The 13,176-nt window shown below is 55.1% G+C and overlaps 1 protein-coding gene across 4 annotated transcripts in view; it reads right to left on the bottom strand.

Moving 5' to 3' along the window:
- Positions 1 to 5,392: 5,392 nt before the first annotated feature.
- The window catches only part of NLGN2 (neuroligin 2), a 71,441-nt gene continuing 63,657 nt past the window's right edge, over positions 5,393 to 13,176 (bottom strand). For all 4 annotated transcript variants that reach the window (XM_028703614.2, XM_028703610.2, XM_077916800.1 and 1 more), the window contains one exon: positions 5,393 to 12,408. In XM_028703614.2, the coding sequence (XP_028559447.1) occupies positions 11,589 to 12,408 (820 nt within the window). In that variant the 3' untranslated portion in view covers positions 5,393 to 11,588. The remainder of the gene's footprint in view (positions 12,409 to 13,176) is intronic.

Genomic DNA, 13,176 nt, shown 5'->3' with positions numbered 1-13,176 from the left:
CAAGGCACAGCCTGACCCCCTCCTTTGGTAATCTTCACAGAACTCTAGCCCAATGGTTGCCATCAATTTGATTTGAAGTAATTTTTTTAATGAAATGATTTTAAAATGTTGTCTTATTTTATTGTTGTTAGCCGCCCTGAGCCTGGCTTCAGCTGGGGAGTGCAGGATATCAATAAAAATTATTATTATTATTATTATTATTATTATTATTATTATGAGGAGCACAACTCAGCGGCAGAGCAGCTGCTCAGCTTGCAGAAGGAAGCCAGTTCTGGTCCCCAACGGCATGCGCAGGTGGCGCTGGGAAGAGACCCCGAGTCTAAAGCCTTGGAGAGTCGCTGCTGCCGGCCTGTGTAGGCAACGCTGCACTAGGTGGGGCCCGAATGGTCTGACTCACTGCCTATGTTTACAGGGGGAAGGGGCATAGGTCAGGGGCGGGGTGCTTGCTTGGCTTGCAGAAGGCTCGATCCCGGGCAAGAGCTGGGAAAGACCAGCAGATGTTGGGTTGCCATTCTCTAGGTATGATCCCTGCGTTTCTGGGGTTGGGCTAGATGACCGCTGGGGGTCCCTTTCTATACAATCCTCTGGCCCTGTGGCCTTGCGAGGTGGGGTGTGAACTCTCCTTCCAGGGAGGTTTTTGGACAAGTCGTCTGCTGGGGGAATTTTGTGTGTGTGTGATTTTCCTGCACTTCAAAGGGGTTGGAATCCTGAGGTTGAATCCTGACAAGACAGAAGTACTGTTTTGGGGGGACAGGAGGCGGGCAGGTGTGGAGGACTCCCTGGTCCTGAATGGGGCAACTGTGCCCCCGAAGGGCCAGGTGCGCAACCTGGGAGTCATTCTGGACTCACCGCTGTCCATGGGGGCGCAGGTCAGTTCTGTGTCCAGGGCGGCTGTCTACCAGCTCCATCTGGTATGCAGGATGAGACCCTCCCTGCCCGCGGACTGTCTGGCCAGAGTGGCGCGTGCTCTGGTTATCTCCCGCTTGGACTACTGCCATGCGCTCTCCGTGGGGCTACCTTTGAAGGTGACCCGGAAACTACAACTAATCCAGAATGCGGCAGCCAGACTGGGGACTGGGAGACCACATAACACCGGTCCTGAAAGACCTTCATTGGCTCCCAGGACGTTTCTGAGCACAATTCAAAGTGTTGGTGTTGACCTTGAAAGCCCTAAATAGCCTCAAAGGCCCAGTAGACCTGAAGGAGCATCTCCACCCCCATCTGAGGTCCAGCTCTGAGGGCCTTCTGACGGTTCCCTCCCTGCGAGAAGCCAAGTTACAGGGAACCAGGCAGAGGGCCTTCTCGGTGGTGGCGCCCGCAACGTGGAACGCTCTCCCAGCAGATGTGAAGGAAATAAACAGCTATCTTCTCTTTAAAAGACACCTGAAGGCAGCCCTGTTCAGGGAATTTTTTAATGCTGTGTTGTTTTTAATGCTCGATTGGAAGCCACCCAGAGTGGCTGGGGAAGCTCAGCCAGATGGGCAGGGAATAAATAATAAATTATTATTATTATTATTATTATTATTATTATTATTATTAGACTGGATGACCTTTGGGGATCCCGTGACTTGCAAGGGAGAAAGGGAGGGAGGCGAAGGAGAAGAAGAAGAAAGAAGAAGACAGGAGAGAAAGCGGAGGATGGATGAGGAGGAGATGCAATTAAGGCGAGATGGATGTGGAGCTTAGAGAGGGGAAATGGCTTGGGATAGAGGGATGGAGAGGGAGGAAGGGGGCTGCCCCATAGCGCTGCCAAACAAGGCCCCCCCTCCCCGCCTCCTGCCCTCTTCCAAGCCCTTCTCCTCGCCTGCCCCCTCCAAAATCCTCCGCAGTGTCCCCCTCTGGGTTCCCCTGCGACGAAGCCACTGTTCTGCACCGTTTGCAAAAAATATATAGGTCACGTCGCTTTTGTGCCGCTGCAATGGGGTGTGTGTGCGAGGCTGCAGGACCCATTGGCTTTGGCCTGCGCAACCCCACTCCCTGCCCCCCCAAATCTCCCTAGAGATATCTTCTTCTTCTCACCCTCCTTCCGCCTCGGCCAGGATGCCCTGCAGAGGTTTTGGGGTCACAGCTCTCCTCTGGAGGTTTCAAAGCAGTGGATCCTTTTCAGCTGCAATTTCCGTGCTGCGCTAGTGGATCCCTAGGGGATCGCTTCCCAGGCCACGGTTCTGGGATTCCGAACTGGAAGGCCTAATGGGAGAAGAGAGGGGCCTGCGGGTGGCCGGGAGCTGTAGCCCCACACATGCAGAGGGCACCGGGTTGGGGAAGGCCGCAAGCCCCACGGCGCCCCCTGTTGGAGAGACCGGGCTTGCTCCCTGCCCTCCATTTTTTTCCCTGCAGGTTTCCGGAGGGCAGTCCTGGTATGCTTGCCCCATAATACCCTACCCTCTGGAACTCCCTGCCACTTGATGTACATTTTTGGAAGGATTTTTTGCCCAGGCGAGAGGACCCAGATGTGCAGAACATCGGTGTGTTCGTTTCAACCAGCTTTCCGTTTCTTGCTGATTTTAGCCTTTTTTGAATGTTCCAAAGAGTTCCAAACAGTAAGCTTAGTGTTTTGCAAACCGCTTTGGCCGTTGTTGTTCCTTTAATATAAGGAAAGTAAAAATTGGCCGGTGTGAAAATTTTATGAAATGCACTGAATTCAATAAACCCGGGGATTCTCAGAGCTTTGGAAATCTGAATAGGAGAGCTGCAGCAGTGGCCCTGTAGGTAATCTATAGGGCAGAAAATGTGGGGCAGAAAGAAAGGGTCGTGATCCAGATTCGGGTGAGGTGTGCGCAGGCCCTTAGTGGGCAGTTTCGGTGTCAGGGGAGCAGTGTGCATTTGGGGTGGGGTTGAGGAGCGAGGAAACAGAGCCTGGGAAGGAGCCCTGACCCGTCACGTTCCTGCATTTCCTGGGGTTGGACTAGATGGCCTTTGGGGGGTCCCTTTCAGCCACGATTCTGTGTGCTGCCTCCAAAGTTTGCTCTCAAAGCCGGTTTGGGCAAAGGAAGCTCTATTACGCCCCGTGCCGGGAAGAATCCAATTAAAATGAGCCACGGGGCATCTTTGAACAGCAGGCTCGGCTGACGGTGTCCAGATTTCTCCCCCTGCCTGTGGTCCCTGTGGAGATGGCTAGCTGATGCCCAGGGAGTGAGGAGGAGGACCTGCAGGCCACGTCGCATAAGGGAGGATTCGAACCCGGCACCTTATGGGGAAGGGCCGTCGTCGCCCAGTGCTGGGACATCGGCTTGGAGTGCAGAAGGTCCAATCTCTAGGTAGGGCCTGAAATCCTGGAGGGCTGTTGCTGCCAGTCCGCGTGCGCCTTCCTGATGGACCCCAGTGGTCTAACTCGCTTCCTAACTGGGGATCGAACCCAGACGTTCTGCATTCCTAGCATGTGTCCTCGTCCCGTGCTTTGGGGCAAGGGCTCCTATAGACGAGGGGCAACCCCACCCCCCGGGATGGATGAGGCACGGGGCACATCCAGGCCATAGCTGTCAACAGATTTGAAAATAAGGGGCCAGCAGCCTCGAAAATAAGGGATCAGCAGCCAAAATAAGGGATTTTCAGGCCACAGGTATGTTTGACTTCTGAGCCCCTCCGAGCCAAAGGCAGAAAGCCCAGCCAGCAGCCAAACGAAGCCTCAAGCGGTGGTTCCCACAGCGCAGCAACCCGGCAAAGGGGATGCAGCAAGGAAAACCACCATCTCCTCTCCGCTGGGAAGCGCTGAGCAAAGGCGAGTCCCCAGGCAACGCGGCCGATTTGATTGGCACAAGGCATGCAAGCTCCACCCCCCAGTCGTTCTCAGGCTCCTTATTGGGTGAGCAACGCAGCCAAGCAACCCAGTTGGAGCCTCCCTCCTCCCTGGCCGGCAGGGAGGGAGGGAGAGGAGCTGCTTCCTTTGAAACCCGGGAAATTTAAGGGACATCATCAATAAGGGACAGCAGCGGGACACGGCGCTGGGATGAGGGACTGTCCCGCCAAATAAGGGACGGTTGACAGCTATGGTCCAGGCAGCAACCCAGCAGGAAGCCTCCTGGCTGTGGCTCCTGTAGTGCAGAGGGTTGGATTGGATGACCACATGTGGACCCTTAGAACACGACGGTTCTGTGATAGGCCAGGTTAGTCTGCCTAGCCCAGCAGGACCTCGACTTGGGCCGATGATGGCGCTCCAGGGCTTCCTGCGGAAAGGGGGGCGGTTCTCTTCCGTGATGTGTTCCAGATCCTTTTAACTGGAGTGAACCGGGACGAGATCTAGGATCCAGCCGGATACAAGGGAGGCAACAGCGTCTGCTACCTTTGGCCACTGCCACACAATGCCTATTGGTAGAGCGCATGGTGCAACGCAGAGCATCATGGGAAGGGGTAGCCATTGTCTAACCAGCCTTATGCCATTTGGAGCCGTCAAGTTGTTTAGGACTACAGTTCCCATCAGCCCCTGCAAATTACATCTGTTTTGGACTACAACTCCCATCAGCCCCTGCTAATTCCATCTGTTTTAGACTCCAACTCCCATCAGCCCCTGCCAGCTCCATCTGTTTTGGACTCCAACTCCCATCAGCCCCTGCCAGCTCCATCTGTTTTGGACTCCAACTCCCATCAGCCCCTGCCAGCTCCAGCTGTTTTAGACTCCAACTCCCATCAGCCCCTGCCAGCTCCATCTGTTTTGGACTCCAACTCCCATCAGCCCCTGCCAATTCCATCTGTTTTAGACTCCAACTCCCATCAGCCCCTGCCAGCTCCACCTGTTTTGGACTCCAACTCCCATCAGCCCCTGCCAGCTCCATCTGTTTTAGACTCCAACTCCCATCAGCCCCTGCCAGCTCCATCTGTTTTGGACTCCAACTCCCATCAGCCCCTGCCAGCTCCATCTGTTCCGGACTCCAACTCCCATCAGCCCCTGCCAGCTCCAGCTGTTTTAGACTCCAACTCCCATCAGCCCCTGCCAGCTCCAGCTGTTCTGGACTCCAACTCCCATCAGCCCCTGCCAGCTCCAGCTGTTTTAGACTCCAACTCCCATCAGCCCCTGCCAGCTCCATCTGTTTTGGACTCCAACTCCCATCAGCCCCTGCCAATTCCATCTGTTTTGGACTCCAACTCCCATCAGCCCCTGCCAGCTCCATCTGTTTTGGACTCCAACTCCCATCAGCCCCTGCCAGCTCCATCTGTTTTGGACTCCAACTCCCATCAGCCCCTGCCAGCTCCAGCTGTTCTGGACTCCAACTCCCATCAGCCCCTGCCAGCTCCGGCTCTTTGGGACTACAACTCCCAGCACGATGGGATTTGTAGTCCAAGGCAGCCTGCCAGCCCCAGGTTACAGAAGGCTCTTTTCAAGGCTGAAGCCCCGGGGTCTTGCCCCCACCCTACCCCGCCGCAGCCCCCCAAGAGCTCAAGAAGCACACCCAGCGGCTAAATCATTTTTTTTTATATATTTACAATATCATTTTCCATTTCTTGCAAGGTTTAAAAATGTGTACAGCATCTCAGTTCGGACCCCCGCCTCCCCACAAATTGCACCCCAAGTCCCTCTTCTCTCGGAGGCTGGAAGGGGGGGCGGCAACCCACCCCAGAGGCGCTTCGACCCACCAGTGTGTCTCGATCGTAACAAACCAACGAAATTAAAAAAAGAAAGAAAAGAGGAAGAAGAAGAAGAAGAGCACCACCTTGGGATTTGTGTTTTTGATTTCAATCGCGCCCTCTTCCATGAGAAATGGTCCATCTTTTCTGGGGTGGGCGGCAAGAGTCCGCAAGTTCGGGGAGGTTGGCCCAGAGGACTCGGCCGTGGGTGGGTGTGGCCCCCGAGTGCAGGAAAGAATTCGCTTTTTTTCTGCTAAACCCCCAAATCAACCCCTTCCTGGCCCCAAACCTAAAGTCTCATAAAAATAGATTTCTCTCCAGTTTGCAAGTGGGGGAACAATGGCGGCAGGAGGGGAGGCCGACCCTCCTTCTTGTGCCGCCTGAGGCGAGGTTCTTGGCAGCCATTTTGGGTCGCGGCGCATGGCGGTGGGAAGGCGGCCATCTTGAACGGGCCACAAGGACGGGGCGGTGGCCATCTTGAAATGTTGGAAGGGGACGGTAAGAATGATGGCCGTCGTCATCCTAGCAAGAATAAATCCTCTGAGTCGGGTTTGCGCCGGCCTGCGAAGCCGACAGACGGAGGCAGCACTTGATTTTTTTTTAGAAAACGAGGTGGCGGAGGCATCGTTTCCCGGGCGGCCATCTTGAACGGCGGGACGGAGCCACCCCCAAGGAGGCCACGTCGGTTGGCTTTCGGAAAGCAAAGAGGGCCGCCTTGGATTTGGCAAACGGGAAGGAGGACGTCGTCGGAAACAAACGGAAGGGAGGCCCCGCATGGCAACTTTTCGGTTTCGGAGCTGCCGCCGTAGTTGTCGTCCCTCAGGCGGCCATGTTGGGTCGGCGGAGAACATCTGGGCTGCCATCTTGGACCTCCAAACAAAATGGCCTGTGCTTTTCTCCACCGGAGGACGGATCCGGGATATTGCAGTTGGCGCTTTTGGGGTGCGCGGGGGTGAAAAGGACAAAGAGGCAAGGGTTTTTTTGGGGGGGGTTCGGCATTTGGCAACAGTGTAAGGCGCTGACATCGCTCTTTCCAGAGGTGCGTTGGCACCCCACGTTGGAACTTCATTCCGTTCCTTGGCACAGACTTTATTTTTTTTGTTCACAGGAGTCCCAGGAAACTCGATATTTGCAAAAAAAAAACAAGAGAACAGCCCCCCCCAAACAAACAAACAAACCACCCTGAAAAAAATATGCTCCCCATCTAAGTTTGCTGAGTTTGGCACAGATTCGCTTTTGTTCCCCGCCCTCCCGCCCGCCCCGTCCATTTAATCATTTTAAATTTTTGTTTTTGTTCATATTTTTTTTTACAAAATAATTGTTTTCCTTTTTTAAAAAAATGGAGATATCTATATATATATTTATTTATATTTATAATAAACTTCTTTTATTCTTTTCTTTTTTTAGAAAAAGGAAACCAACTCGGAACATCGCCAAGTTAAGATGGAGTCTTCAGAATGGCTTAAGAACCAAAACCGCCCTCCCCCTCCCCGCCACCGGCCTTCATCCGCTCCCCTTCGTCTTTCCTCTTTCGTCGTCGTCGTCGGAATATTCCGGAAACGATAATGGTCTCCCCACACGCCCCCAACCATGAGAATGAAGGGCAGAGGCACGATAGAAAAAGAAGGGGAAAGGAAAAACGAGAGCCAAACACCCACCCGAGAACGATGTGCTTCTGAAAACAAAAATATCACATTTCCCTTTCATGCATTGCAGAGGTTGGACTGGATGACCTTTGGGGGGTCCCTTCCAAGTCTACAATCCTATTCTTCTACGATCCCCCATCTTTACTGGAGCCAGCAAGTAGGAGGTCGCTCTAGAAAGAGCGTACTACGGCCGAGCAGGGGGCGAGGAATCTTCCTGGGGATCCCAGGAGATCACTGGAAGTGCGCGTGGGTGCATAGATGGGTCCATATTGCACGGCGGGGATGGGAGACGGAAGTCGGGAACGAAGGGTCGCCGGGTCGGGGGGCGGCGGCGGCACGCCCTTTAGACTTCGCCCCTGCGCCACCCCTATCTGAGAAAGAGCCCCCGGCCCTCCCTTCCCCTTCGACCTACACGACCCGGCCCCCAAGCAAAGAGAAAAAGGCACGCACAGAAAAGGAGCGCCTTCGGAGGAAACAAGAGCTGGCTCATGCAAGCTAGCCAAGCTGCGTATTACGGGGAGAGAGGCACGCGGGGAAGAAGGCTCAGTCCTGCGGAGGTGGGCATCGATCAGGGGCAGGGTTCAATGGACAGGCGGAGCTTATGCAGGGCAAACGGGGTGGATTTGGGGGGCAGGATCAGGCCCACGGCCCATCCTCGCAGTGGCCAACCGGATGTGAACAGAAAGCATTCTCCTGGTTTCCGGAAGCATCTCTGCCTCCAGTGGCAGGGAGTTCCATAGTCTAACTCGGCACTGCACGGAGAAGGGCTTTGAACATTTTGACTTGGTTTTCTGTGCTAGAGCTTCTCTCTTGAAGGGTGCTGTTTCATGGCCTCACCCTGCTATCCCACCTGCTCCTTGGGTCGGTTGCCAACCCAGACGTAACCAAAGAGAAGAAATCCAAAACTTCATTTCGCTCCAGGAGGAGAGAGGTCAGATCCCAGCCGCGTCGTGCGCGGAAAACCTAGCCCAAAGAAGGAAGGAAAAGTTGGCCTTCCTGGAAGGAACAAGGGGGGAACAGGTTTGCAAAGGAGGAGGCGCACGTCTAAACCCACCGGAACTGCCTTGTCTCTCGAATGAGGAGCCTGCATCGCAAGGGGTTGGGCTAGATGACTTTGGGGTTCCCTTCCAGCTGTCCAATTCTACGAACCGGAGTAGGCGCCGTCCGGTTGGAAAAGGCTGCAAGTCACTAACAAAAGCACACTCTGCACTTTTTGGCAAACGACGCTCTTTGGAGGGGGAGAAGCGTAACTTTTAAACCTGTTTCACACCAATTTAAATTTGCAGCTCTCGATGGACCAAGCTGGGGCTTAGCGTCGTTCATTCCTTCACTGGCAACCGCAGCTGGTTTTTTTTAACTTGCTGGATGTTTCACAGAAAAAGGAAACGGGGAGGGCGAACGGGCTGGCGTTCCCGACGCCAAAAACGTCCTGCGGCTTGTGCGAAACAAAACAAAATTGCACTTGCAAAACAGCAACCCACAGATCCTGGAATAAGGACCCACCTGGAAGCACCCACTTTGCAGAAATTTTATGCAGAGAAACAGGGTGATTCCGGGTGACCTGTTTCTTGCGCCTTGGTGCCAATTTATTTACGGAGGAACTGTATGCAAGGAAATTGGATGGCATTGCGTCAAAGCAAGGACCCACCCTTTAATTTCCCATCGTCCACACATTGTTCACTGGAAACAACTGCTGTCCCAAACTCCCCACCCTGCTAAAAACCAGAGATTCCCTGTCCTTCAAAAATCCAGAAAGGTCACCTCTTTAAAAGCGCTCCTTACAAGCTTTCTGTGATTTATTTATTTTTAAATAGGCATATTTGATGTCGAATAGCTACAGGGGCGAGGTTGCTTAAAACAGCAAATTGTGTGAAACAGGGAGAATGGACAGGTTAAAAAATCACACCTGAATGTAGGCTGCTCGGGTACGCACCTCCAGGGGCAAATCAATCGCATAAAATGTGGATTTTGTGGGCTTCACCCACTTTCGTTTGACCCATATTTTGATCGCACTGTGTCCCGACTGATCAGGTTCGAGGGCTTTCCCGCTGTTCCACAGCTGTGCTTTGCGGACATCTGATCTTGCCCGGATCTTATCAGATGCGCGGAAACTCTGAAATAGAGGTTTTGCTTAACCGAGCATCAATTCCTCTGCGGGTGCGATCGGATCATCGCGAGGCGCGGCTGCAGAATGGCGAGAGAAGCTCCTGGGACCCGGGAGAATTAACCGATAGACGATAAAATCAAAGCATGGGTCAAGAGAATGGGTGGGTGGCCTCCCTCATTTTCGGGCGCATTTTGCACATGATGGTAAACGCACGAGCGAGACCCGAGCCCAGGAGCCTTCTCCCCTCCTGTGGTTTCCAGCAAGTAAAATCTAGAAGCATCACAGTCTCTGTGAAGGCAGAGCACACAAATTTGCCTCATTCTCTTTTAAAGCCCTGAGGAATGGCCACTGTGGCAGGGAGTTCCAGAGTTTAACTCTGTGTCTCACCACGACGGGCTTTCGCCTGCCCTGAATCCCACGACATCCAGTTTCAGCAGATGCCCGCGAGTTTGTTTTTATGACATTTGGGGGGGGGGGGGAGAAATGGGTATGTTGGCACAAGACCTCCCGGCCAATTAGATCTGCACAAAGTGAATTTTGCGCCCATGCGTGGCTGAATCCCACCCGAAAAGCCGCGAAAGTTCAGAAGCTCGTGAGGAGGGTGTTCAGGAAGGGGGGGAGCCTCCCCCCACCGCCATAGAAGAGGGGTTGTGGGGGGGGGGAGAAATGATCTGGGGGGAGGTCTGGCTTCTCCGAAGCGAAAGGCAAGCAATGCTCCCCCATCCCAAAGAGACTGAAACTCTGACGCCCCACGATCGCCACTCCTTCGTTTCCTTGCTCAGATCTTTAAAAATTAAAAATATAAAGCCTGGAACATGCAGTGTACCTTTGTAGGTTTTCTTAACAGCTCCCCCCTCCTCCCCAAATCTTGGAGTCACACCCTTCGGGGGGGGGGGGAGCGGATTTCCAGTTGTTCCATTCAAAAATTTCACCTTGGGAACAAGCTAGTTGGCGCATGCTGCTTGCCCACCCCCACCCCGCTTTGAACCCCCTCTCTCTGGGTTCCCTTCTAGATGCTCCACATCCCCACACTGTCTGTTAAGTCCCCCCCCACCCACCCCAAAAAACAACAACACCTAGTGATTCTGGGCAAAGCTTTAGCTCTTGCACCAAATTGGAGGGAGGTGGGGGCAGCAAATTGGCGGCCCTGCCCCCCAACGGACGAGAAAGGGTCAACTGACCCTCTGCAAATTGTGCAAGGAAGGCACTGGGATTTTGACAAGTACCCCCCCCCCCAACGGCGAAGAGAGGCAGGGGTCGCTCCTCGTTCCAGCAGGGCGACCCTTTTTCGGCAGCCGCGAACCAGCCATCGCTGGGACCACTGCCTTGGGGAGGAACGCGCCCCTGCTTCTGCACTCTGGACACACACACCTCCAGGTCTCCTTCCCTTCTCTCTCTCCACCTCCGCCAGACAGACTCGAAAAAGGAAAAATAAGGGGGGGGGGTGAAAGAAAGGGGGCAGGATCTCTAGCAAACCTCTCTCAGCCCAGAATTTGTCAGGGCTGACTGGCTGCTCCCTCCGCAGCAATCCAGCACTGGGAATTTGACGCTGAGCGGACCACAGGGCACCTTCACCACCAAGAGAGAGGTTGCGCCAAAGCGAACCGGCTCCTCTCTCTCTTTCTCCCCTCTCTCTGACCTTTGACCCTCCCACCCCTCCTCTCCACCGTCCGTCCGTCCATCCAAGCCGAGCCGACAGCTTTGAGTGGCGTCGCCGACCCCCCTGGGGGCAGAGGGGCTGCCTTCTTTTGTCAATCACAGCCACGGCGGGGACACCCTTTCCCTGTGAGTCAGACTTCCCTTATCTCCGCCCAGAAGGACAAAGGATGCCTTTGCCGCCCGGACCGATGGACGAGGAACGGCAGGCCCATCTTCCTCCCGGGAGCGCCGGCGAAAACCACGGCCGCTCTTCTGCCGCCCATCCGGAAAACGAGGGTGGGAAGGCGACCCGCTTCTTCGCCTCGTGCCGGAAAGAACCCCCAGCGCCCCAAAAGGAAGCGAGATCGCCGGTGCCGCCCTCCTCTGCTGCCATGCCATGCCGCGGGTGTCGCCAAAGGGTGTCGGGACCCAAGCAGGGCGGAGAACCGTTGCCAGCCCGTCCGTGCCATGTGCCGTGGGGACAGACGGGCGGACCTCTGAATCGCCCGACCCCTCCGTCTGCTAGACCCCCCTCCCCCCGCAAGGTTGTACAAAAGACCCGTCCACAGGAAAGGTGGCCCGCTCTTTGCCCGAGCGGGGCGGGCCGGGGCGTCCGAGGGGCACGGAGGGGAGGGCGACTATACGCGGGTGGTAGAGTGAGGGTGGGGCAAGGTGTTGTTGTGTCCGGTGGGGAAGGTGTTGAAAGGGTGAAGGGCCTGCATGCCCGTGATAGTGCTGGGGATCATGGTGATGGTGTTAGGGGTCATGAGGGGCACGTCGTCAGGGGCGCGCCGCAGCGCCAGGGTGTAGTCGGGGGGGCAGGCGGGGCGCAGGATCTCGTGGGGCCGCAGCGGCTCCAAGTCGTGGGCGTCGTGCTCCGAGTGCTTGATCTGCAGCGACATGATCTCCTCCTCCTGGCCGCCGTGCACCAGGTCGTTGGCCGCGTTGCGCTGGGGGCTGAGCCGGCGCCCGCTGCGCAGTTCGTGGCGCTTGTCCCGCTTGTAGTATAGGGCCGCGAAGGCCAGGATGTTGAGGAAGAGGAGCGAGGCCCCCACGGCCACCGTGACGCTCAGCTCGGTGGAGTAGTCCCGCGAGTCGCCCGGGAAGGGGACGTAGCGCTGGGGGCGGACCACGTCATCCTCGTCCGGCGGCAGGGTGGGGATGGGCCGGCGGGTGGTGCTGGGCCCAACGCGGGTTGTGGGCCAGCGGGTGACGTAAGGCGGGATGCGGGTGGTGGTGGAGGTGTAGGGCGGCTCGTGGAGGTTGTGAAGGTGCGGGACCAGCTCCAGCCAGAAGGCCACCTTGTTGGCGCGGTAGTTGTCTCGCACCCGGGGCTTCAGGCCGATGTGGAGGTACTGCTTGTCCTTCGTGTTGAACTTGGTCCACACCACCTCCTCAAAGCGGTTGGGCTTCGTGTGGATGAACTTGGTGTCCTGCGGCACCGGCTGGTTGGGGTCCCTGCGGAAAGGGAGAGAGGAGACGGAGATCATCATCACCGTCATCATTTGCGTTAATTAAAATGCTTTTCGAGATTCTTTCATTTATAAATTTTAACAAACAAACAAGGGAACCACATTTCAACTTTAGCAATTGATCATTCCACCTACAACTTTCACTCCCTCCCTCCCTCCTTCCTTGGTTCCCTCAAAATTTCAATTTATGTTGCTTATCATCATTACTCTATGGGTGGGCATACTAAGGCCTGGGGGCCAGATTTGGCCCAATCGCCTTCTAAATCCGGCCCCACCTGCTAGCCTGCTCCCTAAAATATCACAGGTTTTCTCCTTTCTATATATAGGGTGCCTACATTCTGCATGGACTGGTTGCAGGGCAACATGGGCAAATGGCTTGAGATACCTATTCGGTCCATCAATTACCATATAGCATATCTTCAACACAAAAAGCAGCGACAATTTGTTGTTGACAAAGGACAGCTGGACATAGAAAGGGCTCCATTACCTTCAGTAGCTTAGCACATGGGTAGGCAACCTAAGGCCTGGGGGCCGGATCTGGCCCAATCGCCTTCTAAATCTGACCTGTGGACGGTCCGGGAATCAGCGTGTTTTTACATGAGTAGAATGTGTCCTTTTCTTTAAAATGCATCTCTGGGTTATCTGTGGGGCAAATGAATTCATTCTCCCCCCCTCCAAAATATAGTCCGGCCCCCCACAAGGTCTGAGGGACAGTGGACCGCCCCCCTGATGAAAAAGTTTGCTGACCCCTGCT

Source organism: Podarcis muralis, chromosome 13 (genome assembly GCF_964188315.1).
Source record: "Podarcis muralis chromosome 13, rPodMur119.hap1.1, whole genome shotgun sequence".
Lineage (NCBI taxonomy): Eukaryota > Metazoa > Chordata > Lepidosauria > Squamata > Lacertidae > Podarcis > Podarcis muralis.
This window is presented reverse-complemented; position numbering and strand designations above follow the sequence as displayed.